This window comes from Lygodium microphyllum, chromosome 17 (genome assembly GCF_053477565.2).
Source record: "Lygodium microphyllum isolate KBCC chromosome 17, Lygodium_microphyllum_v1.1.10, whole genome shotgun sequence".
Classification (NCBI taxonomy): domain Eukaryota; kingdom Viridiplantae; phylum Streptophyta; class Polypodiopsida; order Schizaeales; family Lygodiaceae; genus Lygodium; species Lygodium microphyllum.
The window spans coordinates 4,762,726-4,786,190 of NC_141151.1; the positions used below are offsets into that span (position 1 = coordinate 4,762,726).

The following is a 23,465-nucleotide window of genomic DNA, read 5'->3' on the forward strand; positions in this document are numbered from 1 at the left end:
TGTCTCCAAAGTAGTTTGCATGTCATGTGGAACCTAATTGCAGAACAAATCATAGAAAACTGAGAAAGCATGAGTAGTTTGGTCAGAAGGTGAAGGAGTAGAACCAAAAAGGTCTAGAAAATAATTCCAACACATATTCACAATAGTCTGAGGATCAGTGACCATTTGACCTTCTGCATCCTAGAGTCTAGCCATATTCTCTCGAGCGGGAGATGCATGAAGAGCACGAAAGAACTTATGAGTCTGACAAGCACTATCTTGCAAATTCTCCATTAAATTTTGCAATTTGGCCTATTGATAAGATTTCAACTGAAACTCTTTAAGAAGATCAGCCAAACGCATAGCCAATGGCAGCAAAAATACATCATCTGGAGTCTCCAACAATAGAGAACTAACCAAAACCAATAATGCCTCCGCTGCGTGTCAACGCCGCCAACATAGAGAGGCATGATGAATCCCATACTGCCGTGCAACCTGCTGCACATTAGAGAGCAATCGTTCAAAAGAAGCATTGCCCTCAGAAGGAAAATCCAATAAAAATCTATCAATCAATTGCTGCATATAACCCTGAAAGATTGAATGCTTCAAATAAGACGAGTTGAAACGCAAAGGCAGTCTATCTAGAAATTGCTTAAAAGGTGCAATGGATTGTGCAAGCATCTCAAGCTGTAGAGGAAAATGGTCCGATAAGGCGTATTGCTGCAACACTTTCATTTCCAGCTTCTCAGGAAGAAAAGCATCATCCTGCATGATGTACATACGGTCCGTAGATGTATACTGCACAGAATGAAAAGTAAACCCTGTAGAAGAAGGGTGTAGCCAAGACCACAGATCTTGCTTAAGTACGGCAAGAGCAAACGCATTCCACACACGGCTTTCAAGAGTATCCATCACCGAATGCTCTGATGTGGACTGCGAAGGATCAACACACATATTAAAATCCCCCATCAAGAAACCCCGTCTGCCAATTGACAAGGAGGTCTGCAAAGTATTCCAAAGATCCCGGCGGGATAAAGGGTCATTTGGAGCATAGAGCCCAAGTAGCCATAAGATCTCTCTCTCAAATAAAACTTCAATCACCACAAAACAACCATGTACATCATTTTCTATAAGAACACGTTGATATTTCTCATGTGCAATCATAAGCACACTAGAATAATGCATGGCATGGGTCCCTGCATAAAACAAGCGAAAGCCATGGCAATCCACATGGTTATCTTCATGTATATTCAAAAAGAAAATCAGAAATGAGGCAACGCTTGCCTCGATTTAACCTTTTCTGCTAGAATGTCAAGAACTCCCTCATCCAAAAAATCAGCCAACACGGCAAAAGAGTTTTGACGGGCAGATTTAGAGGTAGACAGTGTATCCACTGACTTGGGGATGAAACGGGGATAACGCCGATCCCATGGGGTAATCACATTACCTCTAGCATCAAAAGCTAGCTTAGCAGGTGGGCCCTTCCGACCATCCATATATACTTTCCTAGTGGGCTGATTGCGAGGAACAGAAGAAACCATACCATGAGAAGGGTGCTCTGATGATAACATGTCTTTCAAGCACATATAAGTACGCAAGGAATCTTGTGAAGCATTAGGCACAGTATCCGCCATGCCAGCATCAAACCTTTTATCTTTTTTGACACGTACATCTACCCAATCATTGTCACGGGAATCCAAGCCCGAAACATGTTGTTTGCCTTTATCCAAAACTTTAAGGGGCTGGGTCGCATCCTGCGACGGAGCATCAAGCACCATATCTTCCCTAGGAGGCAAAACATGCTCAGTATCTAAAGTCGGTTGCTTTGCTGGACATTCGGCCATAAAATGCCCCGATTTTTCACACCAAAAACAGTGGCCTGTAAAGTTACCTCATTTCAGACGAAAGTGCAAAGGATGCATGCCAGAGCAGTTAAGACGTAACCAAGCAGGCCTTTTCCAAGCAGTGTCCCATAACATACACAAACGGTTACCCTTAGACTCAGGGGAACCAAAACAATGCCCACAATGGCCATGGCATCTTGAAAATCTGCCATTGGGCGCCATGGCACAACATAGACCAAACAGCGATCAAAGAACAATGGCAGTTTAGTCAGCAGATCGGCACGATGCTTCTCGGATTTCAACAGCACCTCATAAAAGCCTCAAGGCCCAACAAAAATCTCTTCAACACACTCCCCTTGTAGTATACTTTGCAGCTACTGACGAATATAGGAAAGCACTCGAATCCTACCAATGAAGAAGAGTATAACAGTACGTTCATAAAACACTGAGAATGAGCGAAAGACATTTTTCGGGTCCACAGTGGCTTCCAGAACATCTTCAATTCCAAAGTCAAAAAACGCTTCATGATTATGTTGAACATAATCGCTAAGCAGAGTGTTGGCAAACTCCAACAAATGCTCCCAATCAACATCCCAAGAATACACAAAATCAGAAGCAACCTGTGCATAAGAACGTTTCTGATGATCCATTGTCTCTTCCGAAGTATGCTTGGTGAGTTTGCCCGCAGGCTAGAAGTCAGGACTAGGGGGCATCTCCTCCATACAAGGAACCATATCCTCTGGTTCCTCTGTATCAGAATCCGGACCAAGGGCTGCCACCGTTTGGTTGAGAAAGGCCATATCCAGACCAGCCATATTGTATCACCACTTGTGCAGGTCGGATGCTGAGCCAGGAGCTCACGGAAGACAGAAACAGCACAGGCCTCTCTCTCTCTCTCTCTCTCTCTCTCTCTCTCTCTCTCTCTCTCTCTCTGTGTGCTGTATCACAGATCTCGGTCTGCTGTGTTAGAAATCTGCACCTCTGTATGCTTGTTTCTGACACTGCTGAGGCCGCCCCTCTGCTGTATCACAGAATTCTTTCTGCTGTGTCAGAAACCTGCATGACTATGTGCCGTTCACTCTTACTACAGGGGATTTGAAGGCCAGAACAGAAAGGGGACTGACGGTCAAGTCTCTAGTGCACAGGCCACCTGTTTATACTGCTCCCGCTAGCTGATTCACTCCCTCGCCTGTGGTAGATGCGGTCATGGCCAGACTGGCAGCGCCTATGACTGTCCAACAGAATAACAGCACTCGCCCACAGCAGTCGTGGTCCTTCTGTCTGATCGTGGGGCGAGGGCAGAACTCCTCTCTCTCTCTCTCTCTCTCTCTCTCTCTCTCTCTCTCTCTCTCTCTCTCGACGCAGCTGCCTCGGCTCTGCGCGCTGACACAGAGCAGGATACCGAGGCGTTCAGGCGTTGACAGGGCCGTCTCACAGGGCGCGTAGGTCAAGGCGTAGGCAGGAGCACTGACCCGCAGGTCAAACGGGCAGCGGTAGGGATAGGCGCACAGGCGAGACTCTCTCTCTCTCTCTCTCTCTTTTTCGTAAAAGGTAATTGTATTAATTACGAAAAAAGGTATAAGTTTTCATGATTACAAGATACACGAGGGCTCTAGGCCCACGTGTGTAAGATCCCAATACTAAGCCACACAAAAGTTACACAAGTCATGGCAAAGACCTAGAGGAAATTGCCATGTGCCAGGGAAGCAAGTCCTCCCAAGGGAGCAAGTCCAAGTGCCAAATGAGATCTATCTGCCAATGCAAGAGACCTTTAAGCCGGGCAATGTGTTTCGGTACATTAGAGGCGGAATCAAAAAGAAAGTCATTCCGAGTGGTCCAATTGTGCCAGCATCCCCACAATCTGAAAAAGTGAAACAAGATCTTCATATGCAACTGTGGCGGTGTGGGGTATTTTGGCCACACAAAAACCTAGTCAAAAGGGGTTAGAGAGGACCCCACCACTGTACGCCAAACCTGTGACAAGAACGACCAGGTCTTCTTGGCCAGCAGGCAAGAAATAAATCGATGCCGTGCAGATTCCACAGTAGTGGTACAGAAGAAACAATTGCCATTGGAGATTCGGGGCTTGGAAAGGGCCGAGGCAAGAGGAAGACCACCAATCATCACCCGCCAAAGAAAGACTTTACATTTGAACGGTATCTTATTCAACCAGCCCTCCATCACCATTGCCTTCCACCATGACTAAGCTTTCCGCAATCCCCATACAGAATTAGCTTTAACACCCAGCCATTGATGATCTTTAATCAGAAGATGATACACCTGATTAGCAGAGGCCTTTTCCAGACTCAACCGGCCTGCCAGGTCGCAGTCCTGCCAAGGACGATCCACCACAAGGGCAGGAAAAGGTTGCCTGCCCTGAAGTACCAACAAAAGCTGCTCCCATAAGTCATGGTATCCACGCGGGATTCTGAAAAGTATCCTGGCCGTACGAAACGATGCGAAGACATTACGACTGGCAAGGGTGGCATCCGCATCTAAAGTCACACCCAGACAGGCCATGCGGTTAAATTTTGGTCGAAGCTCATGTTTGCCTTCCCATGAAAGTAATCTTGAGATTGCCAACAATTCCAGTTGAAAAGAGTTAGTATGTAAGCAGTCCTCCGCTGGATGCCAACTCGCCTTTTGGAGCACCACTTTCCAGGAGCTGACCAAATGCAATAATAGAGAAGAGGCGGGGCTGGAAAACTGAGAGTCTGCATTGAGGACATGCCACCAGGAGCCCCGAATTTGTGTATAGCCATGCCAAAGCCCGCTGCCCTCCAAAAAATAACGGGCTATAATGGTCCACAGGTGATGATCCACGCACATAGCGCGAAAAAGAGACCAACGAAGAGCCAGCATATGAGTTTCAGCATCCAAAATAGCCCCACCACCCAGGCGTTTGGGGGTACACGTATGTGACCACGAAATCCACGAAATACCTGCGTGCAATGAATCCTTCTTCCATAACATGAAAAGAATAGGGCGAGTGAGAGCCTTCAAAGTAGTAGGGGTCTAGGGCAGCAATGGCAAGAAATATGTGAGCATTGGCAGTATAATTGTCTGCGCAACTTTGAGGCGGACATGAAAGGGCCACGCTTGCGACTTCCAATACATAAACTTCGCTGCCAGTTTCTGTGAAATCCACTCCAATAGTTGCTTTGGCCGAACATCAACACCCAACGGGTACCCAAGATGCCTGACAATGGAGCCACGGGGAACCACCTAACCTTGCCAGCCCAATGATTGTAAATCCGACTCCGTGCAGCTGAGAATGGCTGATTTGAAGGTATTGATGCGAAGACCCGAAGCCTGACCAAAGAGTGTCCAAACATCTAATGCCTTGCGAATGTTGTCCTTGTCTGCACGCAAAATCATAAAGCTATCATCAGCCAAAGATTGGCTAATGAAGTGCTGCCCCAAAGGAAGAGACAATCCGGCCAGTTGATCCGAAGCTGCCATCGAAGATAACATTGAAAGAACCGGGTGGGTCGCCAGGGCAAAGAAGAGAGGACTCAAAGGGCAACCCTATCTCACCGAGCGTGCAAGGACAAATGGCTCTGTAACCCCACCATTGAGCATAACACGTGAAGAAGCCTCGGCACTAATGGTGAAGATCAATCGGGACATCCGAGTACCAAAACCCATAGCAGACATAAGTTCAGCAATGAAAGACCAATCTAAATAGTCAAAGGCCTTTTCCAGATCCAATTGAAGCAATACCACTTCCTGACTAGAGTGCCTTGCATAGTCAATGGCCATTTGCACATTTAAGATATTATCCAGAATGTTGTGGCCCTGAATGAAACCATATTGAAGAGGATGCACAATAGCTGGAAGGTGCTTGTGGAGCCTATTCGCCAGGACTTTGGAAAAGATTTTATACATCGAGCCCATCAATGAAATTGGCCTCTAGTGTTGCAACATTGACGGCGAAGGAACCAAGCAGTTTGATAAGGCCTTCTTTCCATGAGGAAGGCATGACCCCTGTTTCTCAAACCTGCTGAAACATAGCCACCAATGGCTGCACCAGTAGAGTAGCCGAGCTCTCAAAGAATTCATTGGTGAGACCATCCCAGCCAGGGCTTTTATCCTTAGGCAGATGTAACAAAACATCCATAACCTCCTCCTCGCAAATATCTTCCTCCAAAGTAGCTCGCATATCAAGTGGAACCTGATGGCCGACCAGATCATAGAAGACTGAAGGTGCATACATAACCTGGTCAGAAGGCGACGGAGAAGAACCAAGAAGATGCCAAAAATGATTCCTGCACATATCGACAATGGTGTGCGGATCAGTGACCATGTGACCCTCCGAATCTTGAAGTCTGGTCATATTTTCCCAAGCAGGAGAAGCATGCAAGGCGCGAAAGAACTTATGAGTCCGACAAGCATTATCTTGCAAATTGTCAGTCAAATTGTGCAATTTGGCCTGCTGATAGGATTTCAATTGAAATTCTTTAATAACATCAGCCAAACGCTGCGCCAAAGATAACAGAAAATCATCATCTGGGGTATCCACCAGTAGCTCTCTCTCTCTCTCTCTCTCTCTCTCTCTCTCTCTCTCTCTCTCTCTCTCTCTCTCTCTCTCTCTCTCTCTCTCTCTCTCTCTCTCTCTCTCTCTCTCTCTCTCTCTCTCTCTCTACAAAATCCGGGGATGCTTCCACTGCCTATTCAGCGAAGGATTCGGACCACTCTCCAAGGTGATGGAATTCATCTCTCTCTCTCTCTCTCTCTCTCTCTCTCTCTCTCTCTCTCTCTCTCTCTCTCTCTCTCTCTCTCTCTCTCTCTCTCTCTCTCTCTCTCTCTCTCTCTCTCTCTCTCTCTCTCTACGAAATCCGGGGATGCTTCCACTGTCTATTCAGCGAAGGATTCGGACCCCTCTCCAAGGTGATGGAATTCAAAAACCAGAGATGCCTGGAGCTATTTCTACTGGAAATATGATGCCACAGAGACCACCTCCTACGAACCACGGAGTAAAGATAAGGAGCCACTAACCAATGCACACTCAACGAATTCTACCAAATACCAGCTACCCTCCCCACCACCGAGTCCCCACCAGCCCAACCGGCCCCCCGACCCCGGGGGACCACCTTAGAAACAGCCACAGCGAGGCAAAGCCCGACGGCCACACCCTGCCGGCCCCCGTCCCCGCAGAAGACACATGTCGAAGATACAAGGGATACTACGCCACCATCAGAGAGCCCTGCCCCGCCGCTTTAGTCTCTCCATGTTAGATCGACCCATGCAGGACATCCTAGGATGAACACTCCAAGAGCAGTTCCACACCGCACTAGGAGTACCTCTAGATTGTATCTAGTCTAGATATCATTTTATACCTACTCAATTTAGTTCAACATAGCATAATCGTTAGCTTCACTCGGACTTTTGAAATCTCGCACACATTTTGTATGCAACATTTTGGTTTCACAGGCCAACTTGGCCTGTTGTAGACGTTAATATAACTCTCTCTCTCTCTCTCTCTCTCTCTCTCTCTCTCTCTCTCTCTCTCTCTCTCTCTTTTCGTAAAAGGTAATTGTACTAATTACAAAAAAAATGTACAAGTTTACATGATTACAAGATACACGATGGCTCTAAGCTATCGAGTTACAAAAGTCATGGCAAAGACACAGAGAAAATTGCCATATGCCAGGGAAGTAAGTCCTCCTGAGGGAGTAAGTCAAAGTGCCGAATGAGATCTAACTGCCAATGCAAGAGACCTCTAAGCCTCACAATATGTCCCGGAACATTAGAGGCCGAATCAAAAAGAAAGGCATTCCGAGTGGTCCAATTGTGCCAACAGCCCCAGTATCTAAGAAAGTGAAACAAGATCTTCATATGCGACTGTGCCGGTGGGGGTATTTGGGCCGTACAAAAACCCAATCAAAAGGGCTTAGGGAGAAACCAACCACAACTCGCCAAACCACTGACAAGAGTGACCAGATATTCTTAGTGAGAGGGCAAGAAATAAATCGATGACAGGCCAATTCCACATTGGTGGAGCAAAAGAAACAATTGACGTTAGAGATTCGATGCTTGGAAAGGGCGGAAGCAAGAGGAAGACCACCAATCATCACCCTCCAAAGAAAGACCTTGCATTTGAAAGGTGTCTTGTTCAACCAGCCCTCCATCACAATTGCCTTCCACCATGACTGAGATTTACGCAATGCCCATACAGTATTAGTTTTAGTAACCAGCCATTGATGATCTTTAATCAGAAGATGATACGCCTGGTTAGCTGAGGCCTTTTCCAAATTCAAGCGACCTGCAAGGTCTCAGTCCTGCCAAGGACGATCCAAAGCAAGGGCAGGAAACGGTTGTCTGCTCTTGAGCACTAGCAAAAGCTATTCCCATAAATCACGCTATCCACGAGGGATTCTGAAAAGCCTAATGGCTGTACGAAACGAAATCAACACATTGCGACTGGCAAGGGTGGCATCTGCAACTGAAGTCAAGCCCAAATGTGCCATGCGGTTAAATTTTGGTCTGAGCTCATATTTGCCTTCCAAAGAAAGTAATCGCGAGGCTGCCAACAATTCCAGTTCAAAAGAGTTAGTATGTAAGCGGTCCTCTGCTAGATGCCACCAAGCCTTCTGGAGGACCAATTTCCAGGAGCATACCAAATCAGCAAGCAGGGATGAGGAAGGACTAGAAAACCGACAGTCTACATTAAGAACATGCCACCAGGAGCTCCCAATTTGGATATTACCATGCACAAGCCCGTGATCCTCAAGAATATAACAGGCTATAACGACCCACGGGTGATGATCCAAGCACATGGCACGAAAAAGAGACCAATGAAGAGCCAGCATATGAGTTTCGGCATCCAAAATAGCCCCACCACCCATGCGTTTGGGGGTACATGCATGCGACCAAGAAATCCATGAAATGCCTGTATGCAAGGAGCCCTTCTTCCAAAACATGAAACAAATGTACTGAGTAAGAGCATTCAAAGTAGTAGTAGTCCAAGGCAGCAATGGCAAGAAATATTTGAGCATTGGCAACAGAATTGTCTGAGCCACTTTGAGGCAAACATGGAAGAGCCAAGCTTATGACTTCCAATACAAAAACTCGGACAATGGAACCACGGGGAACAACCAGTCCCTGCCAGCCCAATGACTGTACATCTGACTCCGTGCAACTGAGAATGGCTGATTTGAAAGCATTAATATGAGGACCAGACGCCTGACCAAAGAGCGTCCAAACATCTAATCCTTTGCGAAGATTATCCTTGTCCGCACGCAAAATCATAAAGCTGTCATCAGCCAAAGATTGACTGATGAAGTGCTGTCCAAAAGGAAGCGACAATCCAGCCAACTGAGTCGAAGTTGCCATAGAAGATAACATCGAAAGAACCGGATGAGTCACAAGGGCAAAGAAGAGAGGACTCATAGGGCAACCCTGTCTCACAGAGCATGCAAAGACAAATGGCTCGGTAACACTACCATTTAGTATAACTCGCGAAGAAGCCGCAGCACTAATGGTGTAGATCAAGCGGAACATCCGAGTACCAAAGCCCATAGTAGACATAAGTTCTCCAATGAAAGACCAATCTAAATAATCAAAAGTCTTTTCCAGATCCAATTGAATCAATACCACTTCCTGATTAGAGTGCCTTGCATAGTCAATAGCCATTTTCACATTTAAGATATTATGCGAAATGTTTCGGCCCTTAATGAAACCATATTGAAGAGGATGCACAATGGCCGAAAGATGCTTGTGGAGCCGATTCGCCATTACTTTGGAAAAGATTTTATACATCGAACCCATCAAAGAAATTGGTCTCCAATGTTTCAACATTGACGGCGAAGGAACTTTTATAAGCAGTTTGATAAGACCTCCTTTCCATGAGGAAGGCATGAACCCCGTTTCCCAAACCTACTGAAACATAGTCGTCAATGGTTTCACCAGTTGCGTAGCAAAAACCTCAAAGAATTCATTGGTGAGACCATCCCAACCGGGACTTTTATCCTTGGGCAGGTGTAACAAAACATCCATAACCTCCGCCTCACAAATATCTGTCTCCAAAGTAGTTTGCATGTCATGTGGAACCTGATTGTGGACCAAATCATAGAAAACTGAACGTGCATGAGTAACTTAGTCAGAAGGTGAAGAAGAAGAACCAAGAAGGTCGAGAAAATAATTCTTGCACATATTCACAATAGTCTCAAGATCAGTGACCATTCGACATTCAGAATCCTGGAGTCGAGTTATATTTTCTCAAGCAGGAGATGCATGCAGAGCTCGAAAGAACTTATGAGACTGACAAGCACTATCTTGCAAATTCTCAGTCAAATTTTGCAATTTGGCCTGCTGATAAGATTTGAACTGAAACTCTTTAATAAGATCAGCCAAACGCATCGCCAGTGAGACAGCACAAATACATCATCTGGAGTGTCCACCAGCAGAGAACGAACCAAAGCCAGTAAGTCCTCCGCTACTTGTCGACACCGCCGACAAAGAGAGGCATGATGGATCCCATACTGCTGAGCGACCCGCTGCACATTAGAGAGCAATCGTTCAAAAGAAGTAGTGCCCTCAGAGGAGAAGTTCAATAAGAATCTATCAATCAATTGCTACATATAGCCCTGAAAGATTGAATGCTTCAAATAAGATGAGTTGAAACGCAAAGGGAGTCTATCCAGAAATTGCTTAAAAGGTGCAATGGGTTGTGCAAGCATCTCAAGCTGTAGAGGGAAATGGTCCGACAAGGCATATTGCTACAACACTTTCATTTCGAACATCTCAGGAAGAAAATCATCATTCTGCATGATGTACATGCGGTCCAACCGCGACCATGTAGTTGCATACTACGCAAAATGGAAAGTAAACCCTGTAGAAGAAGGGTGTAGCCAAGACCAGAGATCTTGCTTAAGTACGGCAAGAGCAAACGCATTCCACACACGACTTTCCGAAGCATCCATCACCGAATGCTCTGATGTGGACTGTGAAGAATCAACACACATATTAAAATCCCCCATCAGAAAACCCCGTCTACCAAGTGACAAGGAGGTCTGCAAAGTATTCCAAAGATCCCCGCGGGATAAAGGATCATTCGGAGCATAGAGGCCAAGTAACCATAAGATCTCTCCTTCAAATAAAACTTCAATCACCACAAAACAGCCATGTACATCATTTTTAAGAACAATAGGCTGATATTTCTCATGTATAATCATAAGCACACCAGAATAATGCATGGCATGCGTCCCTACATAAAACAAGCAAAACCCAGGGCAATCCACAACTTTTCCTGCTTCACCGTGACTCTTGAACTCAACAGCACACAAGACATCCCCTTGATTCTCATGCAATACAGTCTACATGGCATGTTGCTTATGGCGAGAACAAATGCCTCATACATTCCACGTGGCTATCTTCATGTGTATTCAAAAAAGAAAATCAGGTACAAGGCATAGCTTGCCTCGATTTAACCTGTTCTGCTAGAATGTCAAGGACTCCCTCATCCAAAAAATCAGCTAACATGGCAAAAGAGTTCGGACTGCCAGATTTGGAGGTATACGGTATATCCACTGTCTTGGGGATGGAACGGGGATAACGACGATCCCACGAGGTAATCACGTTACCTCTAGTATCAAAAGCCAACTTAGCAGGTGAACCCTTTGGACCGTCCATATATACTTTCCTAGTAGGCTGATTACAAGGAGCAAAAGAAACTATAGCATGAGCAGTGTGCTCTGAAGACAACATTTCTTTCCTGCGCATATAAGTGCACATCTCTCTCTCTCTCTCTCTTTTTTTCATAAAAGATAATTGTATTAATTATGAAAAAAGGTACAAGTTTACATGATTACAAGATACAGTGTGTAAAATCTCAGTACGAAACCAGAAAAGAGTTACACAAGTCATGGCAAAGACGCAGAGGAAATTGCCATATGCCAGGGAAGTAAGTCCTCTCGAGGGAGCAAGTCAGAGTGCTGAATGAGATCTATCTGCCAATGCAAGAGACCTTTAAGCCTCGCAATGTGTCCCGGAACATTAGAGGCCGAATCAAAAAGAAAGGCATTCCGAGTGGTCCAATTGTGCCAGCATCCCCAGTATCTAAGAAAGTGGAACAAGATCTTCATATGCAACTGTGCCGGTGTGGGGTATTTTGGCCGTACAAAAACCCAATCGAAAGGGCTTAGCGAGAAACCAACCACAACTCGCCAAACCGCAGACAAGAGCGACCAGATATTCTTAGCAAGAGGGCAAGAAATAAATCGATGACGGGCCGATTCCACAGTACTGGTGCAGAAGAAACAATTGCCGTTAGAGATTCGACGCTTGGAAAAGGGCCGAGGCAAGAGGAAGACCACCAATCATCATCCTCCAAAGAAAGACCTTGCATTTGAAAGGTGTCTTGTTCAACCAGACCTCCATCACAGTTGCCTTCCACCATGACTGAGATTTCCACAATCCCCATACAGTATTAGCTTTAGTAACCAGCCATTGATGATCTTTAATCAGAAGATGGTACACCTGGTTAGCTGAGGCCTTTTCCAAATTCAACCGACCTGCAAGGTCCAAGTCTTGCCAAAGACGATCCAAAGCAAGGGCAGGAAAGGGTTGCCTGCTCTGGAGCACTGACAAAAGCTGTTCCCATAAATCACGGTATATATCCACGAGAGATTCTGAAACGCCTCCTGGCTGTACAAAACGATATCAAGACATTACGACTAGCAAGGGTGGCATCTGCAATTGAAGTCAAGCCCATACGGGCCATGCGGTTAAATTTTGGTCTGATCTCATATTTGCCTTCCCACGAAAGTAATCTCGAGGCTGCCAACAATTCCAATTGAAAAGAGTTAGTATGTAAGCGGTCCTCCGCTGGATGCCAATGCGCCTTCTGGAGAACCAATTTCCAAGAGCCGACCAAATGAACAAGCAAGGACGAGGAAGGACTAGAAAACCAAGATCCTGCATTAAGAACATGCCACCAGGAGCTCCGAATTAGTGTATTACCATGCAGAAGCCCGCGTTCCTCAAGATAATAATGGGCTATAATGGCCCACGGGTGATGATCCACGCACATGGCATGAAAAAGAGACTAACAAAGTGTCAACATATGAGTTTCGATATCCAAAATAGCCCCACCACCCATGCAATTGGGGGTACATGTATGCAACCAAGAAATCCATGAAATGCCTGCATGCAATGAATCCTTCTTCCATAACATGAAACAAATGGGCTGAGTAAGAACATTCAAAGTAGTAGTAGTCCAAGGCAGCAATGGCAAGAAATATGTGAGCATTGGTAGCATAATTGTCTGAGTCACTTTGAGGCGAACATGGAAGGGCCAAGCTTGCGACTTCCAATACAGAAACTTAGCTGCCAGTTTCTGTGAAATCCACTCTAGTAGTTGCTTCGGCTGAACATGAACACCCAAAGGGTACCCAAGATGCCTGACAATGGAACCACGGGGAACAACCTGTCCCTGCCAGCCCAATGACTGTAAATTAGACTCCCTGCAACTGAGAATGGCTGATTTGATATACGAAGACCAGAAGCATGACCAAAGAGCGTCCAAACATCTAATGCCTTGTGAATATTGTCCTTGTCCGCACGCAAAATCATAAAGCTGTCATCAGCCAAAGATTGACTAATGAAGTGTTGTCCAAAAGGAAGAGACAATCCAGCCAATTGAGTAGAAGCTGCCATAGAAGATAACATCGAAAGAACCGGATGAGTCGCAAGGGCAAAGAAGAGAGGACTCAAAGGGCAACCCTGTCTCACAGAGTGTGCAAGGATAAATGGCTCTATAACATCACCATGTAGCATAACTCGCGAAGAAGCCGCAGCACTAATGGTGTAGATCAAGCGGGCCATCCGAGTACCAAAGCCCATAGTAGACATAAGTTCTGCAAAAGACTAGTCTAAATAATCAAAAGCCTTTTCCAAATCCAATTGAATCAATACCACTTCCTGACTAGAGTGCCTTGCTTAGTCAATAGCCAGTTACACATTTAAGATATTATGCAAAATGTTAAGGTCCTTAATGAAACCATATTGAAGAGGATGCACAATGGCTAGAAGATGCTTGTGGAGCCAATTCGCCAGCACTTTGGAAAAGATTTTATACATTGAACCCATCAAAGAAATTGGTCTCCAATGTTGCAACATTGACAGCGAAGAAACTTTTGGAAGCAATTTGATAAGACCTTCTTTCCATGAGGAAGGCATGATCCCTGTTTCCCAAACCTACTCAAACATAGTCGTCAATGGTTTCACCAGTTGGGTAGCACAACTCTCAAAGAATTCAATGGTGAGACCATCCCAACCGGGACTTTTATCCTTAGGCAGGCGTAACAAAACATCCATAACCTCCTCCTCACAAATATCTGTCTCCAAAGTAGTTTGCATGTCATGTGGAACCTGATTGTGGACCAAATCATAGAAAACTGAACGTGCATGAGTAACTTAGTCAGAAGGTGAAGAAGAAGAACCAAGAAGATCTAGAAAATAATTCCCGCACATATTGACAATAGTCTGAGGATCGGTGACCATTTAACCTTCAGAATCCTGGAGTTGAGTTATATTTTCTCAAGCAGGAGATGCATGCAGAGCACGAAAGAACTTATGAGACTAACAAGCACTATCTTGCAAATTCTCAGTCAAATTTTGCAATTTGGCTTGCTGATAAGATTTGAACTGAAACTCTTTAATAAGATCAGCAAACGCATCGCCAGTGACAGCACAAATACATCATCTGGAGTGTCCACCAGCAGAGAACGAACCAAAGCAGTAAGTCCTCCGCTGCTTGTCGACGCCGCTGACAAAGAGAGGCATGATGGATCCCATACTGCCGAGCGACCCGCTGCACATTAGAGAGCAATCGTTCAAAAGAAGTAGTGCCCTCAAAGGCGAAGTCCAATAAGAATCTATCAAGCAATTGCTGTATATACCCCTGAAAGATTGAATGCTTCAAATAAGCAAGTTGACACGCAAAGGGAGTCTATCCAGCAATTGTATAAAAGGTGCAATGGGTTGTGCAAGTATCTCAAGCTCGAGAGGGAAATGGCTGGACAAGGCATATTGCTGCAACACTTGAATTTCCAAGATCTCAGGAAGAAAATCATCATCCTGCATGATGTACATGCGGTCCAACAACGACCAGGTAGTTGCATACTACGCCGAATGGAAAGTAAACCCTGTAGAAGAAGGGTGTAGCCAAGACCAGAGATCTTGCTTAAGTACAGCAAGAGCAAACGCATTCCACACCCCACTTTCTAGAACGTCCATCACCGAATGGCCTGATGTGGACTGTGAAGAATCAACACACATATTAAAATCCCCCATCAAAAAACCCCGTCTGCCAAGTGACAAGGAGCTCTGCAAAGTATTCCAAAGATCCCGGCGGGATAAAGGGTCATTCCGAGCATAGAGGCCCAGCAACCATAAGATCTCTCCTTCAAATAAAACTTCAATTACCACAAAGCAGCTATGTACATCATTTTTAATAAGAACAAGCTGATATTTCTCGTGTACAATCATAAGCACACCAGAATAATGCATGGCATGTGTCCCTACATAAAACAAGGGAAACCCATGGCAATTCACAACTTTTCCTGCTTCACCGTGACTCTTGTGCTCAATAGCACATAAGACATCCCACTGATTCTCATGCAATACAGTCCACATGGCATGTTGCTTATGGCAAGAACAAATGCCTCGCACATTCCACGTGGCCATCTTCATGTGTATTTAAAAAGAAAATCAGGAACAAGGCACCGCTTGCCTCGATTTAACCTTTTCTGCTAGAATGTCAAGGACACCCTCATCCAAAAAATCAACTAACAAGCCAAAAGAGTTCTGACGGCCAGCTTTAGAGGTAGACGGAATATCCACTGTCTTGGGGATGGAACGGGGATAACGACGATCCCATGGTGTAATCACATTACCTCTAATATCAAAAGCCAGCTTAGCGGGTGGGCCCTTTGGACCGTCTGTATATACTTTCCTAGTAGACTGATTACGGGGAGCAGAAGAAACCATAGTACGCGCAGTGTGCTCTGAAGACAACATTTCTTTCCTACGCATATACGTGCGCATGGAATCTTGTGAAGTATTAGGCTTAGTATCCGCAAGGCCGGCATCAAACTTTTTACCTTTTTTGGGACGTTCCTCTACCTTGTCATTGCCATGGCAATCCAAACCCGAAACATGTTGTTCACCTTTATCCAAAACTTTAGATGGTTGGGTTGCATCCTGTGACGGAGCATCAAGCACCATGTCTTCCATAGGAAGCACAACATGCTCATCATCTGAAGACGGTTGCTTCTCTGGGCATTCGGCCATAAAATGCACCAATTTTCCACATGAAAAGCAGTGTCCTGCGAAGTTACCCCATTTCAAACGAAAGTGGAAAGGATGCATACCAGAGCAATTAAGACGTAGCCACGCAGGCCTTTTCTTAGCACTGTCCCATAACACACACAAACGGTTACGATTCATGGCCCTTAGGCTCGGGGGGACCAGAACAGTGCCCACAACGGCCATGGCATCCTTTAATAGTGGCCAATAGACAGCAGGGCAATTTTCCAATTCAATCCACACAGGGCATTCACGTTGAAGCAGGCGCTGAAAGTCTGCCATAGGGCGCCATGGCACAACATGGACCAAACGGCGATCAAAGAACAATGGCAGTTTAGACAGGAGATCAGCATGATGCTTCTCGGATTTCAACAGCACCTCATAGAAGCCTCACGGCTCCACAAAAATCTCCTCAACACACTCCCCTTGTAGCTGATTGTGCAGCCACTGGCAAATATGGGAAAGCACTAGGATCGCGCCAGTGAAGAAGAGTATAACCGCACGGTCATAAAACACCGAAAATGAGTGCAAGACATTTTTCGGGTCCACCGTGGCTTCCAGAACATCTTCGGTGCCAGAGTCAAAAACAGCTTCATGATTATGTTGGACATAATCGCCAAGCAAAGTGTTGGCAAACTCCAGTAAATGCTCCTAGTCAATATCCTGAGAATCCACAGAATCAAAGGCAACCTGAGCATAAGAACGTTCCTGTTGACCCAGTGTCTCTTCTGAAGTATGCTTGGAGCGTTTGCCCGCAGGCTGAAAGTCAAGACCAGGAGGCATCTCCTCTGTGCAAGGAACCATATCCTCTGGTTCCTCTCTATCAAAATCCGGACCAAGGGCTGCCACCATTTGATCGATAAAAGCCAGATCCAGACCAGCCATGCTTCTCTCTTCTCCCTCTCTCTCGCTCTCTCGCTCTCTCTCTTGCTCACTGTACAGGGGCAGATCAGCTCTGTGAGCTGCGCAGAGTTGCAGTCGCGTGCTCTCTCTCTCTCTCTCTCTCTCTCTCTCTCTCTCTCTCTCCACACACACACACACACACACACTTTTGGTCTCATAGGCCAACTTGGCCTTTTGTAGGCGTTAATATAACTTTCTTTCTTTCTTTCTTTCTTTCTTTCTTTCTCTCAAAACAAAAAACATTCTCTCAGCCCTCCACATTTATAACATGTTCTTACACACAACAAAACCTTTACACAAAACTAAACAGCAACCATCATAAATTTTTGCTTCTAATCATGTGGAGAGGTTACAACTCTTACCATATTTATTGATTCCACAATCAGGATCTAAACCACGATGATGAGAGTGCATTCCACATTCACAGCAAATGCCCTGCTTAATCCAGATGATAAAACAGGTAGAAGCATTCATAAAGGATTACTGACTAACATCTTCTATTTTAGAATTTTTAACAGGTAAAAGTGAGGAAAATGCTGATCATAACTAAGTAACATATTCAGTTATTTACAAATGAATGATGTCTTCACCCCCCACCCTGTCCCCACAAGCCCTCTTCTCCCCCTGCCTGATCCATGCCCCTCCTTCTCTGCCACCACACCATGCGCCTTCCTCCCCCCCAAACCTTTTTTCTTTTAAACCTTTTTCCATGATGCATCATACCAGCCTTTTGAGGCCTAAAAGTAATGTTTTAAGGCCTGTGTTGTAACTTGTATTTTCTAGCTCTCTCTCTCCCCCTGCCTCTGTCTATCTCCCTTCACCTCTCCTATTTACACTTTTCCCATGAAGTATAATCATCACTATTTACGTCTAATCTACAAGATCTAAACATAGAGAAAAATGAAGTTAATGTGCATAATTAGTTAGTAAATATTTTGATAAGTGTGCCACTTCAGAAGAGTAATCTACACATTCATGATCACTCCCTCTCTCTTGTGCCCCTTGAGCTGCTCCCACAGCACCCTCTTTGCCTCTCTTCCTGCCCCTGTGTGCGTTGGATTCTTGCACAGCCAAACTATTTCTGTAAAAGGTGTAAAGCACTCCCTCAACAATTAAAAAGTAACATCCCCCAATACAATCACTCCCTCTTCTCCACCCCTTTTTTTCCTACCTCTTCCCCCCTTCCTAGCTCTCCCTCACAACAATACTTGATCTATGAGTTCTTGATCTACCTACCTATTGACTAGAAACACCATAGTACACAATCTTTTGTTGAAAACTTCAAAAAAAAAAGCTGAATCAGCAGCCCTAAAGCTGAAACCGACACCATCCTATTCATTTCATTCCTTTCCTTTTCTAAGCCTTCACATTTGGTTGCTCCAGTTTACTTTTCCATGATAAGGAATTCCATGCATAGTTACAGGAAAAGGCCCATAAAAGAGAGGAAATGGGAAAATCGTTTTGCAATTTCTTGAAACCCATTTCAGGGGACTAACATGTCCGTTGGGGGGAATGGCCAGAGAAATGTTTCTCGGGCCTAGGGAAATGTGTGGGGGAAACATTTCCCATCAAGATTGGAGGAGGGAAAATGCATATTAGACTTCACTCTCTACATTCTCTTCTTTTTTTCGTGAAGATAATTGAATTAAGTAGTAAATATTTACATCAGACCATCAGGTCAGCAAAGAAAATAACAGACATAAATGAAAGCCTACCAAGACTCTAACACAAAACTGTCACACAGAAAGGACAGCTCATGTGGAGCAAACAATATCAAGCCAGGGAGCAGCAATGTTAGGAAGAACTAGATCAGCTGACACCATAGAGAAGATCTCCCATAACACTAAACCATGAACATGGGCCACATGACCATGGATGCCCAATACTGAATCAAAAATGAAGGCATTCCGAGTACGCCAAATATGCCACAAGGCTGTCCATCTAAGGAAATGGAAAAGGCAGGAATAATCTGAATGCGAAAAGGACATAGAGGTCATCTTTCCCATAATCCACGAACGAATTGATATTCAATGCTAATTCGCCGAGGACAACACACGGGAAACAAAACTCCAAATCTGTCTCACAACAGGGCAAGAGACAAAGAGATGTAGCACTGTCTCGACACATGTAGTGCAGAATACACAACAACCAACATAGATCTTGCGGGGACGCAACACATCCTAGTTGGAAGACCCCCAATAAGTAGCCTCCACATGAACACATTACCTTGATATGGAACCTTAGACTTCTCGAGCTGGATAAATCTTTTGTACCACTTTACTTTTGCTATCCCGAATATGCCATAATTTATTAGCCTTACTCGTGACCCATCTCTTGGGCTCCACCATCTAATGATATATCCGATTAGCTAACCTTTTCTCGAAATCATCAAGAATCACAAACATCCAATCACACCAGGGAGACAATGGCTCTAACGCAAGCAAAGGAGAGAACCTCGAAAGCCTGTCCAGTATGGACAACCAAATGTCGTGATATCCTGGAGGCACCCGACAGTGTTGACAAATATGTCAAAAAGAATAAAGACGGGCCTTCCCAAAAATGACACCATCAAGGGCTGTCTGCAACCCCAAACGACACATCCGATTAGGCTTCTCTCTCGGCAAATCTTTATTAGGCCAATCCAACAACCTGGAGGTAGCCAGTACTTCACCTTGCAGCGAATTCTCCTCCTCGCAAAAATCACGAGGTTGCCAAACTGCAAAACCTAACATCACCTACCAAGATGCAATCAAATGAGAAAGGAAAAAATACTAGAAGACCTAATAGGTCTTGTAGAATTAAGCACATGCTACCAAGAAGCATGAATAACCATGCTACCATGAGAGATGCCAGTCCTTTCTATAAAAAATTTAGCAATATCTAACCGGGGATGACTCTCTACACATAGTGCCTACAAAAGAGCTAGCCTCAAAGCAGCCATGTGCAAATTAACATTCAATAAAGCTGCTCTCCCCATCCTTTTAGAAGTAGTCACATGCTGCCACAAAATCCACACCTAGCCTAAACGATTCCCTTTCTTTCTCCACAACATGAATCGAATAGGTTGAACCAAATCCAAAAGAGAAAGAGACCTCTTGGTCCAAGGAAGCAATGGCACGAAAAACGAAATCATGCTAATCATAATGCATCGAGCAACTTTAAGTCTCACATGAAGAGGCCAGCCTTGAGATTTCCAGTACATGAACCGATCATGAATAGGGGATGACATCCAATCCAGAAAGGGATGGGGAGCAACATCCACACTAATAGGATAACCCAAGTGTCTGGTTATATTTCCCTTAGAAATCACAAAAACCCAATCAAACAGGTGTAGCGAGAAACCAACCACCACTCGCCAAATGGCTGACAAGAATGACCAAATTTTCTTAGCGATGGGGCAAGAAATAAATCGGTGATGGGCGAATTCCACACTGATGGTGCAAAAGAAACAGTTGCCGTTGGAGATTCAACGCTTGGAAAGAGCTGAAGCAAGCGGAAGACCACCAATCATCACCCTCCAAAGAAAGACCTTATATTTGAAGGGTGTCTTGTTCAACCAGCCCTCTATCACAGTTGCCCTCCACCATGACCAGGATTTATGCAATCCCCATAGAGTATTAGCTTTAGTAACCAGCCATTGATGATCTTTAATTAGAAGATGATACACTTGGTTAGCTTAAGCCTTTTCTAAATGCAGCCTGCCTGCAAAGTCCCTGTCCTGCCAGGGACGATTTGAAGCAAGGGCAGGAAAGGGTTGTCTGCTCTGGAGCACCATCAAAAGTTATTCCCATAAATGCCTGTATCCACGAGGGATCCTGAAAAGCCTCCTGGCTGTACAAAAGGATATCAACACATTGCGACTAGTAAGGGTGGCATCCGCGACTGAAGTTAAGCCCAAATGTGCCATGGGGTAGAATTTTGGTCGAAGCTCATGTTTACCCTCCCACGAAAGTAACAGCGAGACTGCCAACAATTCCAATTGAAAAAAGTTAGTAGCCAAGCGATGCTCCATTGGATGCCACTGAGCCTTCCCGAGGACCAGTCTCCAGGAACATACCAAATGGGCAAGCAAAGATCAAGGACTGGAGAACTGAGAATCGGCATTAAGAACATGCCACCAAGAACTCCGGATTTGGGTATTACCATACAGAAGCCCGTGATCCTCAAGAAAATAATGGGCTATAACAACCCATGGGTGATGATCCAAGCACATGGCGCGGAAAAGAGACCAACGGAGTGCCAGCATATGAGTTTGGGCATCTAAAATAGCCCCTCCACCCATGCGTTTGGGGATGCACGCATGCGACCAAGAAATCCAAGAAATGCCTGCATGCAAGGAATCCTTCTTCCATAACATGAAACGAATAGACTAAGTAAGAGCATTCAGTGTAGTAGTAGTCCAGGGCAGCAATGGCAAGAAATATGTGAGCATTGGCAACATAATTGTCTAGGCTACTTTGAGGCAAACATGGAAGGGCCAGGCCTGAGACTTCCAATATAGAAACTTAGCCGCTAGCTTCTGTGAAATCCACTGTAGTAGCTGCTTTGGGGGAACATCAACACCCAAAGGGTACCCAAGATGCTTGACAATGGAGCCATGGGGAACAACCATACCCTGCCAGTCCAATGACTGCAAGTCCGACTCCGTGCAGCTAAGAATGGCTGATTTCAAAGTATTGATGCGAAGACCGGAAGCCTGACCAAAGAGAGCCCAAACATTTAGTGCTTTGCGAAGGTTATCCTTGTCCGCAAGCAGAATCATAAAGCTATCATCAGCCAAGGATTGACTAATGAAGTGTTGTCCAGAAGGAAGCGACAATCTAGCCAACTGAGTAGAAGTTGCCATATGAGATAACATCGAAAGAACTGGATGAGTCGCAGAGAGGACTCAAAGGGCACCCCTGTCAGACAGAGCGAGCAAGGACAAATGGCTCGGTAACGCCTCCATTCAGCATGACTCGCGAAGACGCCGCAGCACTGATGGTGTAAATCAGACAAGACATCCGAGCATCAAAGCCCATAGCAAACATAAGTTCTGCAATGAAAGACCAGTCCAAATAATCAAAAGCCTTTTCCAGGTCCAATTGAATCAGTACGACCTCCTGATTAGAATGCCTTGCATAATCAATCGCCAGTTGCGCATTTAATACATTGTGCACTCTCTCTCTCTCTCTCTCTCTCTCTCCGTGAAGATAATTGAATTAAGTAGTAAATATTTATATCAGACCATCAGGTCAACCTAGAAAATAACAGACATAAATGAAAGTCTACCAAGACTCTCACACAAAAAGAACAGTTGGAGTAGAGCGAACAATATCCAACCAGGAAGCAAGAATGTCAAGAAAAACCAGATCAGCAGACACCATAGAGGAGATCTGCCACAACACTAAACCACGAACATGGGCCACATGACCATGGATAATCGATATTGAATCAAAAATGAAAGCATTCCGAGTACGCCAAATATACCACAAGGTTGTCCATCTAAGGAAATGGAATAGGTAGGAATAGTCTGAACGCAAAGAAGTCATAGAGATCATCTATCCCAAAATCCACGAACGAGCTGATATCCGGTGTTGAGTCACCGAGGACCACACACGGGAAGCACAAGATATTGACCATCTTCCACCTTTGGATTATAGCCTTGACTACCCTAAACTTTCTCTCAGCCGATAAGAGCTGAACCAGGTGATCAGAGCTAATATCTTGAGATTGAGACAGCAAGGACATGGATCCACCCACCACTCCCTCTAGGATCGAGGATGGAGTTCTACAAGAGTCATTTCTTATGTCTCTCTGATGATGGTTTCACTATTCGGCCAACATATATGGATACCCATCTCTCCCATAGCATACAAATCGCTATCGGACAAATTCGCACCTCCTCACATAGGCTTCAGATGGAGAAAGGTAGATGGACAAATACCCTAGCAGAGGATACAACTTGCCAGCTTTGTGGTCGAGAGCCTGAGACGGAGGAGCACTACATATGCAGATGTACAGTATACTATGACATACGAGGACGGTATTACTGCCTCTTCTGTGATGGATTTGGACCCCTTTGTTGCGTCATGGAGTACGAGGAGACCAGAGATGCCTAGGTCTTTTCCTCCTTGAGCTCGAGAGGCGCCGAACTGCACTACTACAAGACAAGAGGCCAACTTATCCAAAGGGACACACATAGAGAGTAATGACAAACTTCTTCTATAGAGCCGACCCTATTGACACTACTAGCCTAACAAAGACAGAGCCACCCTGCCAAACACCTTACATGCCACACCATGGAGTCACATTGGATAGAGCCATTCCCCTTCGTCAAGCACGACGGCCCCGTCTACCAGGACCACATCCGAGGAGGCCACACCACAATCGGATTAGAGCCATTATCACGAGACACCGAAGACTCACCACCAGGCATATCAGTGAAGC

The 23,465-nt window shown here is 45.1% G+C and overlaps 1 protein-coding gene across 2 annotated transcripts in view; it reads right to left on the reverse strand.

Annotated features, from left to right (window-relative positions):
• Positions 1–23,465, reverse strand: part of LOC148021525 (protein HAPLESS 2-B-like) — a 309,826-nt gene that overhangs the window by 222,267 nt on the left and 64,094 nt on the right. For both annotated transcript variants that reach the window (XM_087696627.1, XM_087696629.1), the window contains exon 5: positions 17,399–17,471. In XM_087696627.1, coding sequence (XP_087552753.1) covers positions 17,399–17,471 — 73 coding nt within the window. The remainder of the gene's footprint in view (positions 1–17,398; positions 17,472–23,465) is intronic.